Source organism: Parasteatoda tepidariorum, chromosome 5 (assembly GCF_043381705.1).
Source record: "Parasteatoda tepidariorum isolate YZ-2023 chromosome 5, CAS_Ptep_4.0, whole genome shotgun sequence".
Classification (NCBI taxonomy): domain Eukaryota; kingdom Metazoa; phylum Arthropoda; class Arachnida; order Araneae; family Theridiidae; genus Parasteatoda; species Parasteatoda tepidariorum.
The window spans coordinates 54,907,178-54,927,874 of record NC_092208.1 but is presented as its reverse complement, the minus strand read 5'-3'; the positions used below and the strand labels follow the sequence as shown (position 1 = coordinate 54,927,874).

The 20,697-nt window shown below is 30.6% G+C and overlaps 1 protein-coding gene across 12 annotated transcripts in view; it reads left to right on the top strand.

Moving 5' to 3' along the window:
* The window catches only part of LOC107456951 (protein still life, isoform SIF type 1), a 150,341-nt gene extending 135,851 nt beyond the window's left edge, over positions 1 to 14,490 (top strand). For all 12 annotated transcript variants that reach the window (XM_071180822.1, XM_071180820.1, XM_071180817.1 and 9 more), the window contains 7 exons: positions 450 to 644; positions 1,966 to 2,074; positions 3,910 to 4,089; positions 4,682 to 4,800; positions 6,997 to 7,173; positions 9,978 to 10,165; positions 11,334 to 14,490. In XM_071180822.1, the coding sequence (XP_071036923.1) occupies positions 450 to 644; positions 1,966 to 2,074; positions 3,910 to 4,089; positions 4,682 to 4,800; positions 6,997 to 7,173; positions 9,978 to 10,165; positions 11,334 to 12,138 (1,773 nt within the window). In that variant the 3' untranslated portion in view covers positions 12,139 to 14,490. The remainder of the gene's footprint in view (positions 1 to 449; positions 645 to 1,965; positions 2,075 to 3,909; positions 4,090 to 4,681; positions 4,801 to 6,996; positions 7,174 to 9,977; positions 10,166 to 11,333) is intronic.
* Positions 14,491 to 20,697: the final 6,207 nt, after the last annotated feature.

Sequence of the window (20,697 nt, the reverse complement as noted above, 5' to 3'; positions counted from 1 at the left end):
GCCCTGGTTTAATAGAAAAATTTTCTGGATTAGTTACAAGAGATGAAAATTACAATAAACGTACTACTAATAACAAAATATACCACACAATAATTATTAAAAAAAGTTGTGTGTATTTTTAGCTTTAATCAGGCAACTAAATATTTCTGAAATAATCATTTTTTAAAGTTGAGTGCATGTCCTTAGCTCACCATGTAGAGAAGAACAATACAGATCCAAATTGATGATCTATATTTTCCCCATGTTCATTCTATATTGCATTATATATANATTCATATATATATATATATATATACAGTGCTTCAGTTATTAATATTGATTCGGATTACGTTTGTATAAAAAAATTACTTTGAAAACGTACTCTGAAGAAAGACCTTGTTTCTTTCGCAATGTTTGGTCAAGCTGCAGTTAGTTTCTTAGAAACACTTACTTCTTTTCTCCTGTTTCAGCACCTGAACAGTTTGCTAGAGCACTACCTTGAGCCAATGAAGAAAGAAACGTTCCTGTCAAACGCTGAAATCAACGCACTTTTCGGCAATATACAAGAGATTGTACAGTTTCAAAGAGTTTTCCTTCAGAGCTTAGAAGAAGCGATATCCGCTGAACCGGACTTTGCTAAATTCGAGCTTCCTTCCCAATTCAAGGTAAATTATTGAGTCTGGGAATAATTTGTGCCTTTCTATCTCACCGTCTTTACTAAAGATTTTGCTTCAAAACTGCGTACACTTAATTCAGTTCAGATGCTCTTCATGATAAAATATCTAACAATTTTAATCAAATTTATACATTAGTCGATAGATATTCCATGACCAGTTGAAACCATTTATGTGAATAAACTATTCCGCCTCGGTGTTGCCCTTAGAGCTTTAGTGTAGTATGAAAAAAAAATTTTTATCCCAACATGCTTTGGGACTTTTGCTTTGTGTACAAGAAGGATTTCTATTTTCAGAACAAGGCATCATACTTAAACTTAGTTGCTGACCATTTGTAATTAATTCTGATAATTTTTCCCAATGTCAAAGAACACTTTTAACAAAATAATGGATCCTTCTATTCTTCTGATATTTTAAATAATTGTTTTGAAACTTCACTTTGTTGCGAGAAGAACCGAACCTTCTAACACAATGCTTCAGAGCGTTCGGTGGAGTGTCAATACCATTCAGTGTCCCATTTTTTTAGGAGTAAGACTTTGCAAAGATATAATATTTTTCCACCGAAAACTATGCCACGTGCAATAGCGTCAGAAATACAGTAACTCCACCATTCGGGGTTATAATGAATGGCAAGAGAAGTGTATCTGATTCACTAGTTTGCAAGAAACAAATTGAAGTGAATGTGAAGTTGTGCTAAGATGGCGGGTGTGACTAGAACAGAACAACTAGGAGTAGTAAAATCTTTAGATGTTCTGTTCTTTCACTTAGACAAAATGCTAGACAAATTTAACGAGTTGTAACTCTTCGATTGCCTCTAATCAAAATATGAGCAAGAAATGGCTTTATTGGAGATCACGGGTGTTCGCTGTCCCTGGATTTAGACAGATCACTTATTGATGTAAGACCTTCTAGTAAACTTTTATGTCATTTGTCCACAGTCATTTTTTTAGACATTATGCTCTTTTTCTGCCCTTAAAAATTTTATTACTTTTCTAGGCATAATTTTTCACTCACTTCACATTCACTTTAAATGCTCTCATGCGAACTAGCTAATCAGTTATAAGCAATTTGTTGTCTCTTATATTATTTTATATCTCTGAAGTGTAACATTGCTATTGCTGTTGCATTTCTGATACTATCAAGTGCAGTCAATTTTCATTTGGGCAGCCCTTATAGAATCATTAAAGTCAGATTTTTAAATTTTAGTATTACTATAACATGGTAATAAAGTTTCTTCAAATGCATTGTTATAATATTTGTAAACACTTTCATTGAAAATAACTTGCTTCGTTAAATCATTTCTGTTTTCTAGAATGTCTTGTTTGCATTGGGAAATTCTTTTCTGTACTATGCAGATCAGTTCAAGTTGTATAGTTCGTTTTGTGCCAGTCACTCAAAGGCTCAGAAAGTGCTTCATCCAGGTAAATCACTTTATTGATACAACATTATCATCTTAGTTTGCTAAGTTTTAAAAAAACTGACTGAGCCAGTTTGAGTGAAAAATGCAGTTATGCGGCTATTATCTAATTGTATTTCTAAACAAAATGAAAAATGTTCTCAAAACGCCTTTAAATGTGTTGACCAGCTCATAATATTTATTTTTCTTCGAAATTAAAAAGAAAATTTACAACTTAAATTCAGCTAAAAGTATATTTCAAAGTTTAAGCGTATTACCTACAATCATAGTTCAATTTTTCTGAACACATGAAAATTTGAGATACGTACATTCATTTTAGTCCTCACTCATGTCCTAAAGTTAAGAAGCAAACATTTTAGCGTGCAACTCAAAAAATAAAGAATCAAATAAAATGAAATATTTTATATGAAAATACATCAAGTACGACAAAAAATAACGACAATGAGAATCGCAATCACACCATACCGTTCCTGATAAAGGTAAAAATTTAATGCAACCATTTAACAAGCCTTTATATCTGCTATTTTTTATTCAGCATTAAATTGCGTAATGAATTTTAATTACTTGCGAAAAACCTGACTTTAAAGTGGTTATTATTTAGAGAATTTTAAACCAACTGCAGGTAGAAACGAAAAAAAAATTATAATACTTCAACATATTATTTAAAGAAAAATGTTCATAAAATTTTTAAATACTGAGCATTCCTCTGATGAAAAATTGCCACTACAACACTGGAATCGACGAGTTCGAAAACAAGTCGTCTATAGTGAATTTTCTTTGAAGATAGTTTGTCTTCGGACTGATTCAATTATCGAAAATTATTATTAAAAATTATTAAAAAATTATACAGTCAAACCTCGATATCTCGAAGAAGTTCGAAATATCGAAAATTCGAATTATCCAAAATCGCTTATTATCGATGGTAGAATAAAGAGAAATGCTCTTTACATACCTTATTTACTATTCCATATTTATTCTAAAAACACTTTTTACACTTTCATTTAAAGAAATATTCAATTGCTGTTTGCTTCAGAGATGTGTAAGAAGGTTTGTCTATAACACTTTCTAAGTGGACTATAGCTTTAAATGTCTCTTCTGACATATTCGGCTGCCTCTCAATAAATCTCCTTACAGTGTCCACTGCAGAAAGTGCTTGTTTGTTAGTAACATTGGGCTGTAAATCTTCGATTTCCTTATCCTCTTCCTCTGATAGTTCACAAGAAGCTTTCGTTTGAGCGATAATATCATTGTCATCCCACTGACCACACACTGTTACTGCATCATCTACGTTTACAAAGTCATGAAATTCCATGTCATCAAGCTTCATGAGTCTGGTCAATCTGTTCCAATCATTTTCAGTGTAGTTTTCAGCAGAATTGATTGATTGTTTGACTACTTTTGTGATCTTTAATGAATCCAGACTTCTTGAAGTCATTCATTATCGTAGAGGAAGACACATCATTCCATGCCTTGTCAGCCATTCTTAAAAAAAAAAAATATTTTTGGAATATTTTTTTAATTTCAGAAAAATAAATCTACACTATTAATGGGAAAAAAATTCAAGTTATCGAGGGATTAGAAAAAAAAATTCGTGAAATCAAGTTAAAATTTAGTGTATCGGAAATTTGAATGGAATTTTTTTTTTCTTCGAGATATCGAAATATTCGTGAAATCGAGGTTCGACTGTAGCACTAAAACTCCTTTTAAGAAACTCGGAACTTCTAACGCGTGAAAAATTTTCCAATATCATCTCAAAATTAGCTGTAAATCAAGCAAGTTTTGTAATTGAAATGTGAATGCCATGTTATGTTATACTGACAATCTTGTGTATGTGTTCAGGCGAGGGGAACGCGGCTCTCGTGGAATTCTTACAGTCCCGCAATCCTCGAGGCCAGCATTCCTTCTCATTGGAGTCCTACCTCATCAAGCCAATACAGCGGATACTCAAATACCCATTGCTTCTGCAACAGCTCAAGCACCTCACTGATCCTATATCGGAGGAGCACCAACACCTTGCAGGTATTTATTCAAGTATTAATGTTACAAAGACTTATACCCGATTCTAAACTCAGAAAGATGCTGGATATTTTGAGGATAAAGTTTTCAAAATGCAAGATTTTTTATTAATTGTTAATCTTAAGCCATCTCACCAGTGGAAAACAGATATGCGTGAATGCGTGGAACAAACTCATTGATTGGAATATTCTATTTCACTATTAAAAAAAAACATATCTCAAATTAGAAGCTATAAAGCTTGAACTATTTATTAAGTAATAGCAGTTTTCAGTATTATTTTGCAGTTGGCTTTCAATATTTATTACAATTAAGTTGTGTATACGAAAAAATAAATGCAATAACCTAAAATCGTAAAAAAAAGCTTTTGTTTTCTTCCTATAAAACACTTCATATTGTAATATTTCCTAAACTTTATTAATTTAAACAATCTTCTTCACAATTATAATTCGAACATCTTCATGCATTTACTTGACGTTTCCATCAACAAGTTATAATCATTTTTTGAGATATTTTATAATAATTGAAGTAAACTGGATTCCGTAAATTAAAGAATTTGGCAAAGTGTGTTCAATATTTGCTATTGTTTTTTCAACAGAGGCTCTGAAGGGTATGGAACGAGTAGCAGAACACATAAATGAAATGCAAAGGATTCACGAAGAGTATGGTGCAATATTTGATCACTTACATCGACAACATCTGAAATCTTCTAAGCAAGTAAGTTGACTGAACTTTAATCTTATTTTTGGAACCAATTTTTTACTAAGATATTGTTATTATATATCCTCTTTAATTTATATTTAGTAAAAATACATTTAAAACCAAATAACACTTAAATGGAAAAAAATTTAAATAGATCTGTACTAAAGTTGTAAACATGTTTAACTTTGTCAGTTTTAAAAAAATTCACTGACAGTATAAAAAAATTTAAAAATTATCAAGATAAGAAATGAAATCTGTCGCATAAATTATAAAACAAATTATAGGATTGATTTAACCCTTGAAGCAGATGGAACACCGGTGCTCCTTTTATATGGTTTTTTTTCTGACGCTCTGATTACAAGAAGAAAAAAAAATTCTTAATTATAAAAAGTCTAATAGTTACTTTAAAAAATCTGTTACATTATTGGAATTGTATTCCTACAAAAATATAAAATCCAAAAAAGTAGTTTTAAAAAAATATTTTTCCAATCATATTCAAAAATTCATCAATAATTGATTCCGTAAATTGAAGAATTTATTTGCAGTTATTTAAGCCTCAGATAGATCTGTTATCTATCTTAGAACAGTTATTAACTGAATTTCTTATTTGTAGCGATGAAATCTTGCAATAAAAATTTCGACTCCAACTAGCTAGAGAACTCAAATTTAAACTACATCACTGCATCTAATGTTCTAAGAAATTTAAATCGTCTCCAGACCACTACAAGCAGAATTAATTGTTATTTAATTGATTAAAAAAATTTGTTGAAATCAAAAACTCGATACATTTTCAAATTACCAAAATGTTCCATCTTAATGCCTGATTAAAATTCTTGTTCTTGTATGTCTGATTAAAATTCTGCCATGCAATAGGAAAATCAATTAAAGTGATGACCAAAAGTTCAAAATTGGGATTTTTATATGTTTGGCCTTTCTGTATGATAAGCTACTTATTGTAAAAAAAAAAATTTTTAAAAGTTCTTAAAAAAGAGTTTTATTTTATCAGATTTTTGAAATTCTATTTTAGTGTTCATACATTAGCAACCGAAAGAAACTAGTTGTCCAGACACATTTCTAGAAATCCATCGTGAAGCACTTACTTTGTCTGTTTTTTTTTTATGTTCTGTTGTCTTATGTTGTTTAATTGCACTAAAACAATACAAAGTTCAATTGCTCTTGAACGATTTCGAATAGAATTTATCTCCGAAAGGTATTTCCTTTCAATCGAAATTTGAACTTCTTTTAAAAACATGGGGAGATTACGTCGATATCCGCCTCTATTTTAGCTATAAATGCATACCCTCTCCAAAAATTAATTGTTAAAACAGATTACGTTTTTCAAGTGGGCGAAAAAAATTGATTTTCATCAAAAAAGAAACACTTAGGAAGTGTTACTTGGAAAGACTTGGTGTGAAATTGTCTAGATTGGTAAAGGTTTAGTTTGAAACTGATGAGCTCAAAGCTCTTCATCTTAGTTCGGACAAAGAGCCGTGGTGGTAGGGGATAGAGCGCTTGTCTCGAGGTGGTTCACCTCAACGATGGCTGGTCGAAACAAATTCAGCACTTGACTCGCACCGACCACAGTGATGACACAAAATATCCTCAGTGATGGACTGATAATGGGTTAGTCCCCTCGCCATCCGGTTAAACGGGGAAGGTTTTCGTGGTTTTCCTCTCCCTGTCACGCAAATGCTGCTTAGTTCCATCAAAAGAGTTAATGCTGTTTAGTTCATCCACGAAGGCGAATTTCTCACAATACTTAATCTAGGAGTTTCCTTATCTTCTGAATTGGGTTCAAAATTACAAGGCTACGAAGTTAAAAATTTGTCATAAACCAGAAATTAGGTCGGCCGATCAACGACTGTTATAAAATAAAATAAAATTTGGACAAAAAGGAAATTATCCTCTTTTTTAATTCATTTTAAATTTTCCTTATTTTCCTCTTTACTGTGCATAAAAGTTTAGAAAGAGAAGAAGAATTAGTAAGAGAAGGAAAAGAATTACTTTTTTTATTTAAAATATTTAGAATTAAACAAACAAAAATTGGAAGCAATTAAAAAAAAGTAAGAAAAAATGAATTTTATATAACTGATACATTAATGGAAATGTATTATTTGTAAACTAAAATTTATAGTTCAAGTGATTATTTGCTTGCATATTTTGAGTAATAAAACATATAGAAACGTGAAAATGTTTTTTTCTTCTTTTCAGCATGTAGATCTCAGCTCAGGAGAACTACTATTCTACGCTGGCGTAGAATGGCTGAATATTTCAGAATTCTTAGGCAAAATTAAGAAAGGTTTAGAACTGTATGCAATGTGTTTTGTATTTAAGACAGCTGTAGTTTTTCTATGCAAAGAAAAGATTCGACAAAAGAAAAAACTTATGGTAAGATCATTTGTTTTTGTATGTTTTCGGGGGAAATGATTTACTTTAGTGCATAAAAAATAGGAATTTAGAGATTATTTCGAAAAGTTGAAATGCACAATCCAAACCCTGAATATTCCCGAAAGTATATGTTGAAACTCATTAATTAAAAAAAATACAATGCTGTATGAATCATGGCGCATCCTGCATATCAATGGCATAAAAGTTTACAAGCTTTAAATGGCATTTTTTCTGAACAGAACACTAACAACAGTAATTTATTTCAATTTTAATCTAATATTACTAAACTTTAATAGCTTACATATTAATAATGTATGTACAGTTTGTTTTTTCAGGCGTTTATTATTTTTTATTAATTAAATTATAAACATTGACTACAAAAACATTCTAAATTTAGCAAATCACTATTCATTTAAAAATACTTTTTACTAGAGAAATTATATAAATTTTTGTGAGTAATTTGGTAAAAAAAGTGAAGAAAAAGTATCTAGCCTACAGTTAACAGTTGTACGCTATCAAATCCACACAAATTCTGTTTAACGACAAAAACTTTGTGTACATATTAAGTTATAAATGATGTTTACAACAAATAAAATAATGTAAAAACAAATGTATATGTTTTTTTTTAGTACTCAATAAAATAAAATATTTTTTTGTGAAAGATGTAAATAAGAAACATAGACAATCTTTGCGAAGTGAGTGATACAAAAAAAAAAAAAAAAAAAAAAAAAAAAAAAAGAAAACTTCATACATTTTTTTTTCTCATTTACTGGAGTACGCATAAACATTTTTTTTTCCTTTTTAAGAACTCGAACAACAATTCAGTTATTAATCGCAATTAAATTGTACTTCTAAGAAAAGCTTTATTTTTTTTCAAAATTTGATTAATATGTATTTTTTAAATTGCTCATGAGTTAACTAAACTATTTTTAAAAGGTCAAAATGAATTAGTGTCATTTCTCAATAAATAAAAGTTCACAAATACGAATTCATTGAAGATTTTTTTGCTGTGAAATTATTTTCATAATTAGATAACGAATTAGATAGTTCATAAATTGGATAATAAAATAATAATCATTTATTAAAAATTAATTTTGCGTGGAAGTATGTATAGATAAATAAGTTTTATAAATGTATGCATTTTTTGTAACTTATATTATGACTTATTTTAAACATATAAAATAAAAATCCCTAACAAATCTTAAAGCAATGTCTATTTTATTTCATTCAGCACAAAATTACGACAAAAGTAAGCTACATTCTTTTTATTGAATTCCATTGCCTACAGATAAGATATAGACGACAGTTTAATTCGATGTTCGAAGTGTTAAGTGCAGAATAAGTTAAAGGAGAATTAAAGTCTAGTTTTTTGTGTTGGTGCATTACATGCAAAAAAATCAAAAGTATCATTTGATGAAGAATGTGTATGGCGCAGTTGAGTTAAGATGAACAGGGCTTCCATAAGACATTTCTAAAAACGTTTCGATATTACTTTGACGCATTGCAGCGTCCTATTCGTATGAAAGAGGATTAAAAGTAAGTCCTTGAACTAACAAGAAACATTGGTGATTTCGAACAAAAATCTTAAACAAGATTTAGGAAGATATTATTTTTAAAAAATGAAAATTTAGCTTACATGAAATATGATTCTTAAAAATTAGTTATTTAGCCGAAATCTACAGTTCCATATACAGGTTTAAAAATATGACGAGGTACAACTATATTAAATCCTTTTTGCCACTATTGGAAAAGAAAGATCTGTCAAAGGGCTTGAGCTCTTGGCTTAGATGAGAAGCTTTTATAAACTAAGTTTGATCTCAAAAAATAAACATTGACTGGTAAAAATTTAATAAAAAATAGTTCCCTTCACTGCGATATTGCCAGCGCTTCTGTTTATGGCACTTAATCTCTCCTTCTGGTTCACTTGTACGGAAAGTCATCGCACTTAATTCTGGATCCTCGAAGAAAAAGTGCTGGAATTATAAGACTGTTTTGCAAATTAACAAACACAACGGAACTACTGAGCACAAATGAACTCTGGTACCAATATAATAAGAAAAATACAAGGTTGTATACGCATGTGTAACATCAGTGGTTCGGCAGATAATAAAACAGCAATCAAATTCCCCTTTTTGCCTTATGAAGCATCTACGAGAGTTCAGTTACTCATAAAATTTATTTTATTTTATTTTTGAAGTTGTTTATTTCAGAAATGTACATTAAATTTCTACGTAACAACTATTTCCGTACGTTTAATAAATTTTTGTTGGGCTTTTTTTTTCCGATGATCCTATGCATATTTTTAACATACTTTTCAAAAATAAAGTTGTGGATATTTAAAATATATTAAAGTCTAAAATTCATACTTAAGGCAAAAGAAAGAAAGAAAGCTATAAAATTGGACAAATCATTTTCCAAATGGAATCAATCAGTAAGTAAAATCGAAATCAAAACTGTTTTATTTGCCAGATAGAATCGAAGGAAAATACTCCGATTTTTAAAAATTAGAACCATTAGCAAGGGCAAAGCTATTATTAAAAAGTTTAAAATTTCACTAACACTTTTAATTGAAAATCACGAATCGAGTGTCAGCAAGTGGATTCGTTCTTTTTCAAATTCTGGATTCAAGGTTTCTAGATATCAGGGATTCTAAAACTATATATGCCGGGCGGCATCCTGTATAGTTAAATATAACGATACCAAACTGATATATTATATCTAACTATCAAAAGCCTTTCAATTTTTATGTTTAAATTATTTTATTAGTTTAATGATATGATTCTATTCTCATTTCTTCATTGTAGGGAAGCTCAAATAAAAATAGCACTTCAGAAGTAGAAATAATTAGATATCAAGTTCTAATTCCGGTTACTGAAGTTCAAGTTCGTTCAAGCAATCTAAAAGATGGAGATTCACACTTTTTGTGGGAACTCATACATCTCAAATCTCAGCTTCAACGACGGAATGAAAAAATTTACCAACTTTCAAACAGGTTTGTATAGGCAGAACTCATATGCATTTTATTTATTTTTTTACAAAAAATATGCAATTATTTTAATCACTATAATACACTTTTATGCACAATGCGCAAAAAAAAATGGACCACCCTGGATAACTTTTGATCTAATGAATATGTATATACCTAACAGCTCCATTTCATTACCTTGTAAAAAATTGTTAGGAACTGAAAATTTAGTTAATTTTTTGCACCAAATTTACACTAATACTTATACTTTATATGGTTTCAACTTCTTAACCTTTGTTTTTTTTTTTAATATTTTTTTGTATTTTATATATTTTTTGCATGAGAAAGCCCTAATGCAATACAAGTGTAAGCCATATTTTTAAAACTTTTTCGGGGAGTGTTTTTCGGAAAAAAAAGACCACAATATTTAGGTAGAATATTTCCATATACAATACCAATAGGACTTATGCCAATAAGTCCGATGCATGTCAATAAATAATACAAAAAGTTCTGGAAGCTCACAGAGTATCTATCATGAAACGTTATTAATAGATATTTTGTTGCAGACTTGTCACATTTGAAGAAAGTGGGATTTATTCTTTTAAAAGTTTCGCGTTATATTGCTTCAAGACTTTCATATGTGTTTTTATATACTTTCTATAGAGATAAATGCCAGTTTTCGGTTTACAAAAAAATCAAGCCTATAAATTATAGACCCATTTTTTCTAATATTTGCGATTTTTTTCTTCTTTTTTAGTAACTTGTAATTAAAGAGTGATGCGCATTTATGTCCTCCAAACTTGTAGTTTCTAGAGTAATATGCATTCATGTCAGCCGAAATTAAAATATATGTTCTTAAAATTCCAAAATTTAATTCATTTCAGAAAAAAAAAGACTTTTGACTTGTTTTATATAAGCTAAAATCAGTTGTTTTATGTAAGCTTTAATAAATTGCTTTAATATATAAGCTTTGATAAATTGTTTTATATAAGCTTTGTTGACTCAAATATAAGCTAAAATCAATTAAGAATTTTATTTTTACATTTTTATAATTTTCCTTCATTTTTTTTTTTTTTTTTTTAAGATTGTGAGGGATTTGCATTCTTTATAATTAGCATGCACTTTAGTATATCAATTCTATATTCTATATGTTCTAGTGATAATTACCTAATTCAATTTCACCTTCAATTTCCAGCACGACCGAGCTTAGGAATTCTTTCCTCCGTACTATTCGACAAATCATTCGAGAGAGTGTTCGCAACATGACAGTTCCTGCCACGAAAGGAAGCGGGGTGAGGGAAAAATCCCCCCACTCCTCCAAGAAAGGAGAAAGCATGACAAGGACTCTAAGCGCAAAGAAGAGGTCATCCAGGCACTCTCAGAGGCACTCAGCTGGTCACTTCGATCGTGACTACAACACAGAAACCTACGATAACGTCGATCCGAACTTCAGAACACGAAGCAGAACAGTGGCAGATGGCATGGACGATATGAGTAACTCTGTCAGGGATTTGCGAGGAGACTCACGAGGACACTCGCCGCTGACACTAGATTCAGAAAAGTCAGAGAGGTCGGACCGATCAGATAAATCCGATAGATCCGACAAATCTGACAAATCCCATGACGGAAGCAGTAGCGGGGGCAGTGGCAAGCTAAAACCAGGCAATCTGGGAACCCCCAGAGCGCTCAGTCTTAGCGCAACGTCGTCATTGTCCAACTCAAGTATGGGCAGCTCATCAGCGAAACTCATTCAATCGAGCAATCCGCCATCGAGCTACCATCCCCAGACGGTGCAAGCTAGTTCTCCAATCTGGAAACCGAGAGAGGACTCGTATGACAAAGCCTCAACGCTTCCGGCCACCTACAAAGGCGGTAAGGAACCGGAAACGAAGCAGTACTTCGTATACGACGAGTACGGATCTGCCCTATACGTTATCCCACCGACGATACCTAAAAAAGAACAGACAACCACTATGTCAAGTAAACAATCGGACTGCTAGCGAAGGAACTGTTAGTGCCAGAGTTGCCTTGTAACAAGTATGGGAGATTTAGGTCATATTTTTCAAAAAAATAAAAATAAAAAAACGAGCGTTTTAGTCTTAACAAAATATTTGGTGCTCTAATTATATTCCCAAAGTCTTTAAATGTGGACTTCATTTGACGGATATTTTCACAGATAGATTGCAAATACTAATCGAATAGGATATTATAAGTCATAATATATATACGAACCAAGTTTATGAAGATTTTAATCTGTAGGAGAATAAATTTTTGCTGGAATATTTTTAAAGAATGAATATTGTTGGAATTGTGGAAAAGTTTTGTTTTATCACTGCATTTATTCAACCATATCGCTCTTATTTGTTCTCAGCCCCGGTGACTTTGTATTGTTGTACCTGATGCTAGTAAATGAAAGAACAATTCGAGCACTATGCAAATTCTCCACATTCTGTGAAACTTTATTAATAATACTTTTGTCTCCATATCATAGAAAACAATTGACTGAGTTAGGAATATTATTATTATTATCATTATTATCCTTATTATTATAGTGTACAACACGAGCAGTTGGTTCATAGGTAATAAGAAAAGAATAATAGATTTAAGAATATTCCTCTCTTTTGCATGAGTATTTGTTTATTATAGATAGCGCTTGATTGTAGTCCTTTTCATATTGTAGGCTACATATTTAAAAGAAATCGATTTTTTAACCGATATCCAGGTTAACACTAAACGCGTAAAAAGTTTGTAACAGTGTTTTTCAAGTGAAGTGCTAAGGAATGCTGCTGTGCCTTGTCAGTAAATATAAACTTTTAATCCAAGAAATGTTGTCCATTGCCAAATTTTGTACCTTAAAAAGATTTAGTTTCTTTCTCTTAAAAATAAGTTTAAAAAAAAAAAATTTTTTTTTAAAGCAAAAATTTTACTTTTATGAGAATTTAACTTCATTTTAAAGCTGCATTACATTACAAGAAATTTTTAACTTTACGCTGCACTGTCTCGATAGGTTTGAAAAACACTGGATCAACACGAAATAAGGGTTCAGTACGTTACTTTAGAATACGTTATAAGCGGAAAAATGATTTGTCTATTATAAGAGCACGCGAACGGACCCATTTAAAGTTGGTTCCAACGTGTTGACAAAGGCAACGTATAGGTTTAGTGCTTTAGTTAAAAACAAATGTAAGCAAGTGAAAGTTTTAGTATGGTTTAGTTAAAAAATGATTGCGATTTATGAATCGCAACGATGCGATTTGAATTAAACAAAGCATAGTTTTTGAAGGCCTTTTCCTGTTATTAGCAATCCTCAAAAGAAAAAAGAAAAACAAGTGCTCACAAAACAACTTCCACTCTAGCCCTCTCCACTGCGGGAGAGAATTGTAGATTAGAGATCATCCTGATAAAGATGGATGGTCATTCGCAGTATCCTAGAAAAACCATCTGTAAAGATGGAGGAAAATAAATATGTACATATTTCTGCCTGATGTAAATAAATAATTGAATAAACTCATAACCAACTAGTTTCTAGCTCTTGAATGAACCGACAATGGGAGGCGCGTTTCCTTTTTTTATTGTAATCGTGATACAAGGGTAGACATAGTTTTTAAAGACTAACAAAAAGGCAGCTACGGTTACAGTTAAAAAATAAGTTTCAATTAAAATAAAACATATATATATATATATATATATATACATGCCGGGTTGATTAGATTGCGAAACGGTGGAACTTTAGAAGAAAAAAACAAAAGCCAAAGTACGTTTTAGTAGAATTTTACTTAATACATGTTCGGTTATAAAAGTTACGGGAAGTTCGTAGCCCGTATTTACCTACGAAGTTTTATAAAGGAAAATTGAATTCCATTTCAAAGGCTGCACTTGTGTACCATGATGATGACTGAATTTTCCTAAGCCTATTGTTTTGAGAAGGTGCTGCATGACATAAACTATAAACCTTGCTGCGAAATTATTTCCTTCAAAGCTAGAGCTGGCTTAAAACACAAAAGTAAAATTTGCGAAAAAAAACGCTATCTGCATTTTGGCTGTTTTTAATTTGTGTATTTACTCGCTTATTTTCATAGAACCCGCGTCTTGTTTTGTTGCTTAATTTATGAGACTGAAAACATATTTATTGTGTAAAAGTACAAAGTTGTAGATATTCTTGCGTATTTACGCATATTATTTATAGATATATAAATACATGTATGTATACAAGACGTGCATACATATCTATATTTGTATATAGTATCCTTTTTCTTTATTTTGCTCTCCTGCCTACTTGTGTTCAAAATATATTCAGTGTTGTTGGTTGTTGACACTTTTACAAAATAAAAACTTTACAAATCATTTAAAAACTATAGCAGTTTTTTTGTCGATTTCAGTTACAATAATTCACTAACATCGTTCGCGTATCATTACTACTTTTATGAAAAACACATAAAAATGAAAAGGAAAAAATTGTTTAATTTCTAAATTACCAAAATGATTGCTCTTTCAGAAAAAGATAAAAAGCTTTATTTTAATGTGATTTTATTGTTACAAACATGAGAAAAAGTAGAAGATTTTTTAAAAAGAATAAACTTTTAATTTTACTTTTTTCTTATGCAAATAATAATGACAATAAAAATAAAATTTCTTCAAATAACAAAATGTTAAAAAAAAATGAAACTTGGTAAGCAATAAGTCAAAATGAAGCTTGCCATTTATTTAGAAAACAAAGCATATATGCATCCACCAGAAACAAAACGAAAAAAATGAGTACTCAAAGTTAACTTTCAATGGAACTACCCAGTCTCATCTTCTTTTTTTAAAAATATACAACATATTGTCTGTCTATTTAAGTCGATTAAAATGTTTTAAATATACAATAACAGGCCGGGAAAGCCTGGTTGGTAGGGCACTGGGCCCATGTTCAAGAGTTCGTGGGTTCAATCCCCGCCGGCCGTAGACTTCCCGTGCAGTAAATGGTGACTGATGCACGCTAAATATGACGAGTCTCAAAGTCCTACATGTTCCCATAGCAAAACAGTACATCTGGGGGTACTGATCCAGGAGTTTCCTTGTCTTCTGGATTGTTCCAAAATTACGAGGCTACGGAGTTGAACATTAGTAGTCGTAAACCCAAGATAGGGCCGGCTGTTCAGCGACAGTTATATAAAAAATATATATACAATAATACGTTCTTTATTGTCTATTTCGTTCATTAAATAATTCAATATTTTTTTATTCTATGCTGTGGTGTATAATTTAAAGTAAAATACGAGTTGCCAATTAACGTAATAATCAATATCAGCTTCACGTCTACTAGGAAAGTAGACCGATCATTCAGTTTAATTGGTGTTTTTAAATTTTACATTAAATCACAGTGGTAATATCAAAATGTCTATATACGTAAGATATTTACTTAGGAAAAACTACGCTGTCATTAGTCCGGGGTAACTGCCAGATATTTGCACCACCGCAGTTCATTTTGATTATACTTTGAAATTTATCAAAAGAACCACAATAAAGGATGTGGGCAATGTAATTGGACATTTTAATTGCAATTAATGATGTGATTTATAATAAGATAAGTGCTCTACTAAGTTCTTAATATTTGTCGTATTTCAAATGTACAGTATGTTGCCAGCTGACGGGCGAATGAGTTGAAATGTCTTACTAGAGGAGAGGCGCAAAGAGGATGAAAATACTTTGAAAAATGCTTAAAATCGTTAATATTGAAGTTTTTCTTACATTTCTTAAGGGAAAATCATCAGTAATTAAGGGATTACTCCCTAAATAAATATTATAATGTCGAAACTTTGGTCTATGGAACTCACTGTGGCTCTTAAACAAAAGAAATTGAAGACTTCTGCTTAATGTTAACACACCCCACAACTGCATATACCAACCTTTGACAAACTTCTTCTTCTCCTTCATTGACTCATTAGGCAAGATTAATGACTGATCATCTACAAAAACTGAGTAATTCATACAGCTTCATTAGTCCGGGCAAATAAAGCATTTAAATAAGATCATATGACAATCCCGTACTGTATCAAAATTACTAAGACTATAATGGATGGTGCAATACCATTTCAGGTGGAACAAATTTCCCATACAAAAGGTTTGCTACTCACTTCATTCATCCTGTTGCAGAAAAAAAGAAAGAAATGGTTTACTAATTTATATCTTCGTTCTTATACAGTTCGTATACTTCTTCTGGTGGATACTGACCACAGAAACAGAAACAAAAAATGTCCCTAGTCGTAGGGGGAAGGTAGTCCAGTTGTCCCCCGGCTAAGAATGAAAAGTTTCTACTGTCTCAATCAAGGGCTGGTTCACTCCTTTGAAGTATCTCTTGCCGCTCCGATCCTCCGACGTCACTCTAGTGACGTCACTTTGGCGCAAAGCTCGCACTTTTACTTCAAGAACGGAGCGTTTGGCTTTACTAGCTCTAACTAATATTGGATAATTTCTTTTTGCGAGATATTCTAAGACATTTGTTATTTTCTATAATGACTTTCCTCAGTTTTTGCAGTGAATTTACAAGAATTTAAAACTATTATCGAAATGCCAGTTTGCGCGATTGCAACTTGCAAAAATTCTGATATAAAAACAAAAGGAAAAAGTATAATTTTTCGCGTGTTCCCTAAAGTAAATGAACAACTATGTAAAGAATGGATTCCGAAATGACACAGTTAATATAAAACAGCAATACGTTTATTCTGTCGTAAAGAACTTTTATAAAAATTCATTATCTAAATAGAAACCGCCTCGTTACTTCATAAAGAAAGGCAGGTGAAAAGAATTAAAAAATGGATAAAGTCAAAGAAAATTAAAATGTAAGTAAAAAGTATAAATAAAATATATAGTATATAGTTGAAATTCTCCTAATTTCATAACATATTTTTTAATGTAGTTATTCTAAATATTTATGATTTTTTTTAAAAATTATATTCTCTTCAATTTAAATATCTATAAATTATATCATCGTAAATTTAAATGTCTATAAACAATTGTAAAATTTCTAATGTCATTATGAACCTAAATTATTATTTTGTTTCAGTAATTAGCGTTTAAGGTTGATGTTTCCTAATGATTAAGTATGAACAAATTGCTATTAACGACATATTTTAAAATCAGGGATTCTAAATTTAACTTAACTTATCGTTATAAAAGAATATGTAGATAAAAAAAGTGTCGATATATGCCTTCATTTTTCTTAATAGTTAAAGTTAAAACTGAACTTTTTAAAATAAAGTATTTATCGTGTCATTTTCACCAACTAGCAAAACATTTTTATAAGTTTAAAATGGTATTTTTTTAATATAATAACCAAGAAAGTTTTTTTTGAACTATGTTTATGAACGGAAATAATGTGTTAATTACGTAAAGTTTGAAGGCTAATAACCAGAAAAAGTCTAACTTATTTTTACAAAAAGAAAGATGCAAAGTTATCATATCTTTGCTTGCGATCTCCGAGATCTGTGGACACAGTGACGTCATGAGGAGGGAAATTGTAGCTTCAGCTCTAAGAGCGGAGTGAACTTGCCCTTGTATTCTCTTTAGCCCTGGTCTCAATCATTGTGTATAGCCCAAATGCTAGCTATCTAGAATAAATAAATCCAGGGTCATAAGACTGCATAAACCTGAAAATGTGATCATCCCCTCGGCCCCAGCTACTTGTGGATCCTTCCTTGAAGGTGGGGCCCTGGGACCCTATGACTATTGAAAAATAATAATTTATTTTCTTGGAACATATTGCTTTACCCTTTATTTCTTCCTCAGCATTAAGTATAAAATGTTTTCCTAGAACTTTGTTTAATAAATCAAACTGAAGCCGTAAAATCACATTATAATTTAAATAAATATAAGAAACGGCATCTCAGTCAAATGCAAGTGCTGAGTCTCGTTAACAAAAGGGGATCTCGTTTTGAAGCCACGGGGCACCTTGAAAATCATCAACGATCCTGAAAGAAAAGTACTTCGACGTAAAATGATACTAGGACTTCGTATTAAGAAATTCTGAAAAAATATTGCATACTAAGATTGAGTCGAGGAGGCGTAATTTATTCATATTTAACAGTTTTTTATCAAACAGAAATGAAGCTAAATAGATGATAAGAACTACAAAGCTTTTATCAACAATAAATTTTAAAAATTAATAAGTTTAAAGTCCTTTCAAAAGTTTTTTGCCATTCTGAGTCAAATTTGATCAATTCATTTAATGATGTTCGTGCAAGACAGAATGGATGGACCATGCCTTCCCCTAATGTATTTTTCAGAAAGACTAGATTTTCCATTCCTTAAACAAATTTTGTTAAAATGGGAAAACATCTAAAAAACAACTTATATCTATAATTTTTTCCTATTCAAGCCTTCACTTGCTTCGGCCTAAGGAAAAACACCTTTTTGAAATGTGAAGGCAATTAAAGTGTTTTCAAAAAGGGAAGGGAAAAAAGATATGGAAGCAAATTAGGGTAGACAGCACAATTCTGTGTTTCGCAATTTTTATGGCCTCCAAGAAATCACTTTAATGATTTGGATCGCTTAACTTAATCACTTAACTCAGTGTTTCCCAAACTTATGACTATAGTGTTCCCTTTCTAAATTTTTAGTAACGCTGTGTACCACTAGTAAAAAAATGAATGTTTTTTTTTTTAATATTTTTATTAACACATTTTAGTTATTAACTGTTAACTCTGCGAAAAATAGCCAATAGAAAAATACGTAATCGTAAATTGTCATGGCTAGCTTTGTTTTTGAATAAAAAAATTTGAAATTTTCTTTTGTTTCAAGATATTTCGCATAAGAACACGTACCCCCGCTAAACTGTTCCCCTCCCCCTGGGGGTACGCGTACCACACTTTGGGAAACACTGACTTAACTGATCATTGCTACAACGTTTTACAGTTATTACTGATTATTACTGAAATCTTCAAACTTTAAGCGAATAAAAATATTTTATTTCTGTACACTTTTACTTACCTAAAATAAAAGTTCTACTATGATTTTGTTTTCATGTACAAAAAACGATATTCTTTCATTTAAAAAAATAAATAAAAATAAAGTTAAATAAAAATAAAAGAAAATTTGTTATAAATATATTTGTAGAGTTAACGATTTACAAAAAATGTAAATTGAGTATTGCATTCGAATTAAATGTGTAAAAATAAATAATAAAAAGTGGGATTCAAATTTGCAATATTCTTTAAACATTAAATTTTTAATATCAAAATTACAGATATTTTAATATGAACATATCACCAATATATTTCACAATGATTTGTTACTTAACTACTCATTGGATTTAACGGTAATTAAATATTGTTAAATATTAATTGTGGAATACACAAAACGTACTTTGGGGAAAAAAACACTCGTACCAACGGATTTGAATTTTTGACTATCAAAGTATGAAAAGCATGGCTGGCAATATGGTTCCAATAGTTTAATAAAAAAAAAAAAGCAGTCGAAAATTTAAGCCGAGTTCATTCCTTTCCTGGTTGCTTACTATATCTCGGGAAATTTGTAAGTAAATCGAAAACTTTTTGCACTCAATTTTAAAATGTGTTTATTCAAAGATAATTCCGTGCAAAAAAAAAAATTTTTTTTTTACAATTATCTGTCAGCTTAACCGAAATTTTCTAAAAAAGTATGCAAGCTTTTATGTAACTTTAAACTGCGTAATTTTAAATAACAAAATTCGAAATTTGAACGAAAACGGTTGATAGTTTTTATGTTATAGAATTTTTTAAAAATTGGATAATTAAATTTTTATCAATCGATATTCGGCCACTTAACGTTTAAATTTAGCATTTTGTCATTTAAAATTGGATAATTTAAAATGGTGTAAGGATTTCTAATTTTTTAAATGAAAATAAAATTATAAATAATTACTAAAAGATATTTTCACAATGAAATATAAATTTTTTACATATTTTATAATTGTGGACAAAAACTTCGTAATCTTAATCTTCTTAAATCTCCCTTAATATTGACGATACAAAAAAAAAAAAAAAAAAAAAACATTTGACATTAAAAGATCCAAATATTCTATCACTTTTGTGTTTAAATCATGCTAAAGATAAATCATGAAATATATATCTTCAAGTTTAAAATTTATTTTCAATCGCTCAACCCTGGATAATTTCAGCTTTAGGAACAGGGCGTCTCAAAAGTGTCGAATAAGCGATAGCATTTTTAACGGCAATAAAAAAAAATCTTAGCGTTTTCGTTTCATTCAAGATGTTTAGAAGAATCGTGACCTTTGGAACGATGCTTTTTTATGCATTTCTAAAAACTGCTAAAAAACATATTCCTCGCCTATAGAGTAAAGTTTCTAAACGCTTGAAATGCTTATCTAGATCTTTTGACACTATAAGAATATCGTCTAAAAACATAAACACCTGACAGCCCATGAATGACTTCAGCGATAAACCTTTGAAAAGTAGCACCAGCATTGCACAGCCCAAATTGCATTCTCAAACTCTTATACAAGCCGAATGGGGTGCATATTGCGGTATTGTGAACGTCTCCAAGATTTATGGGAATCTGATGATAGGCTTTAACAAGGTCAA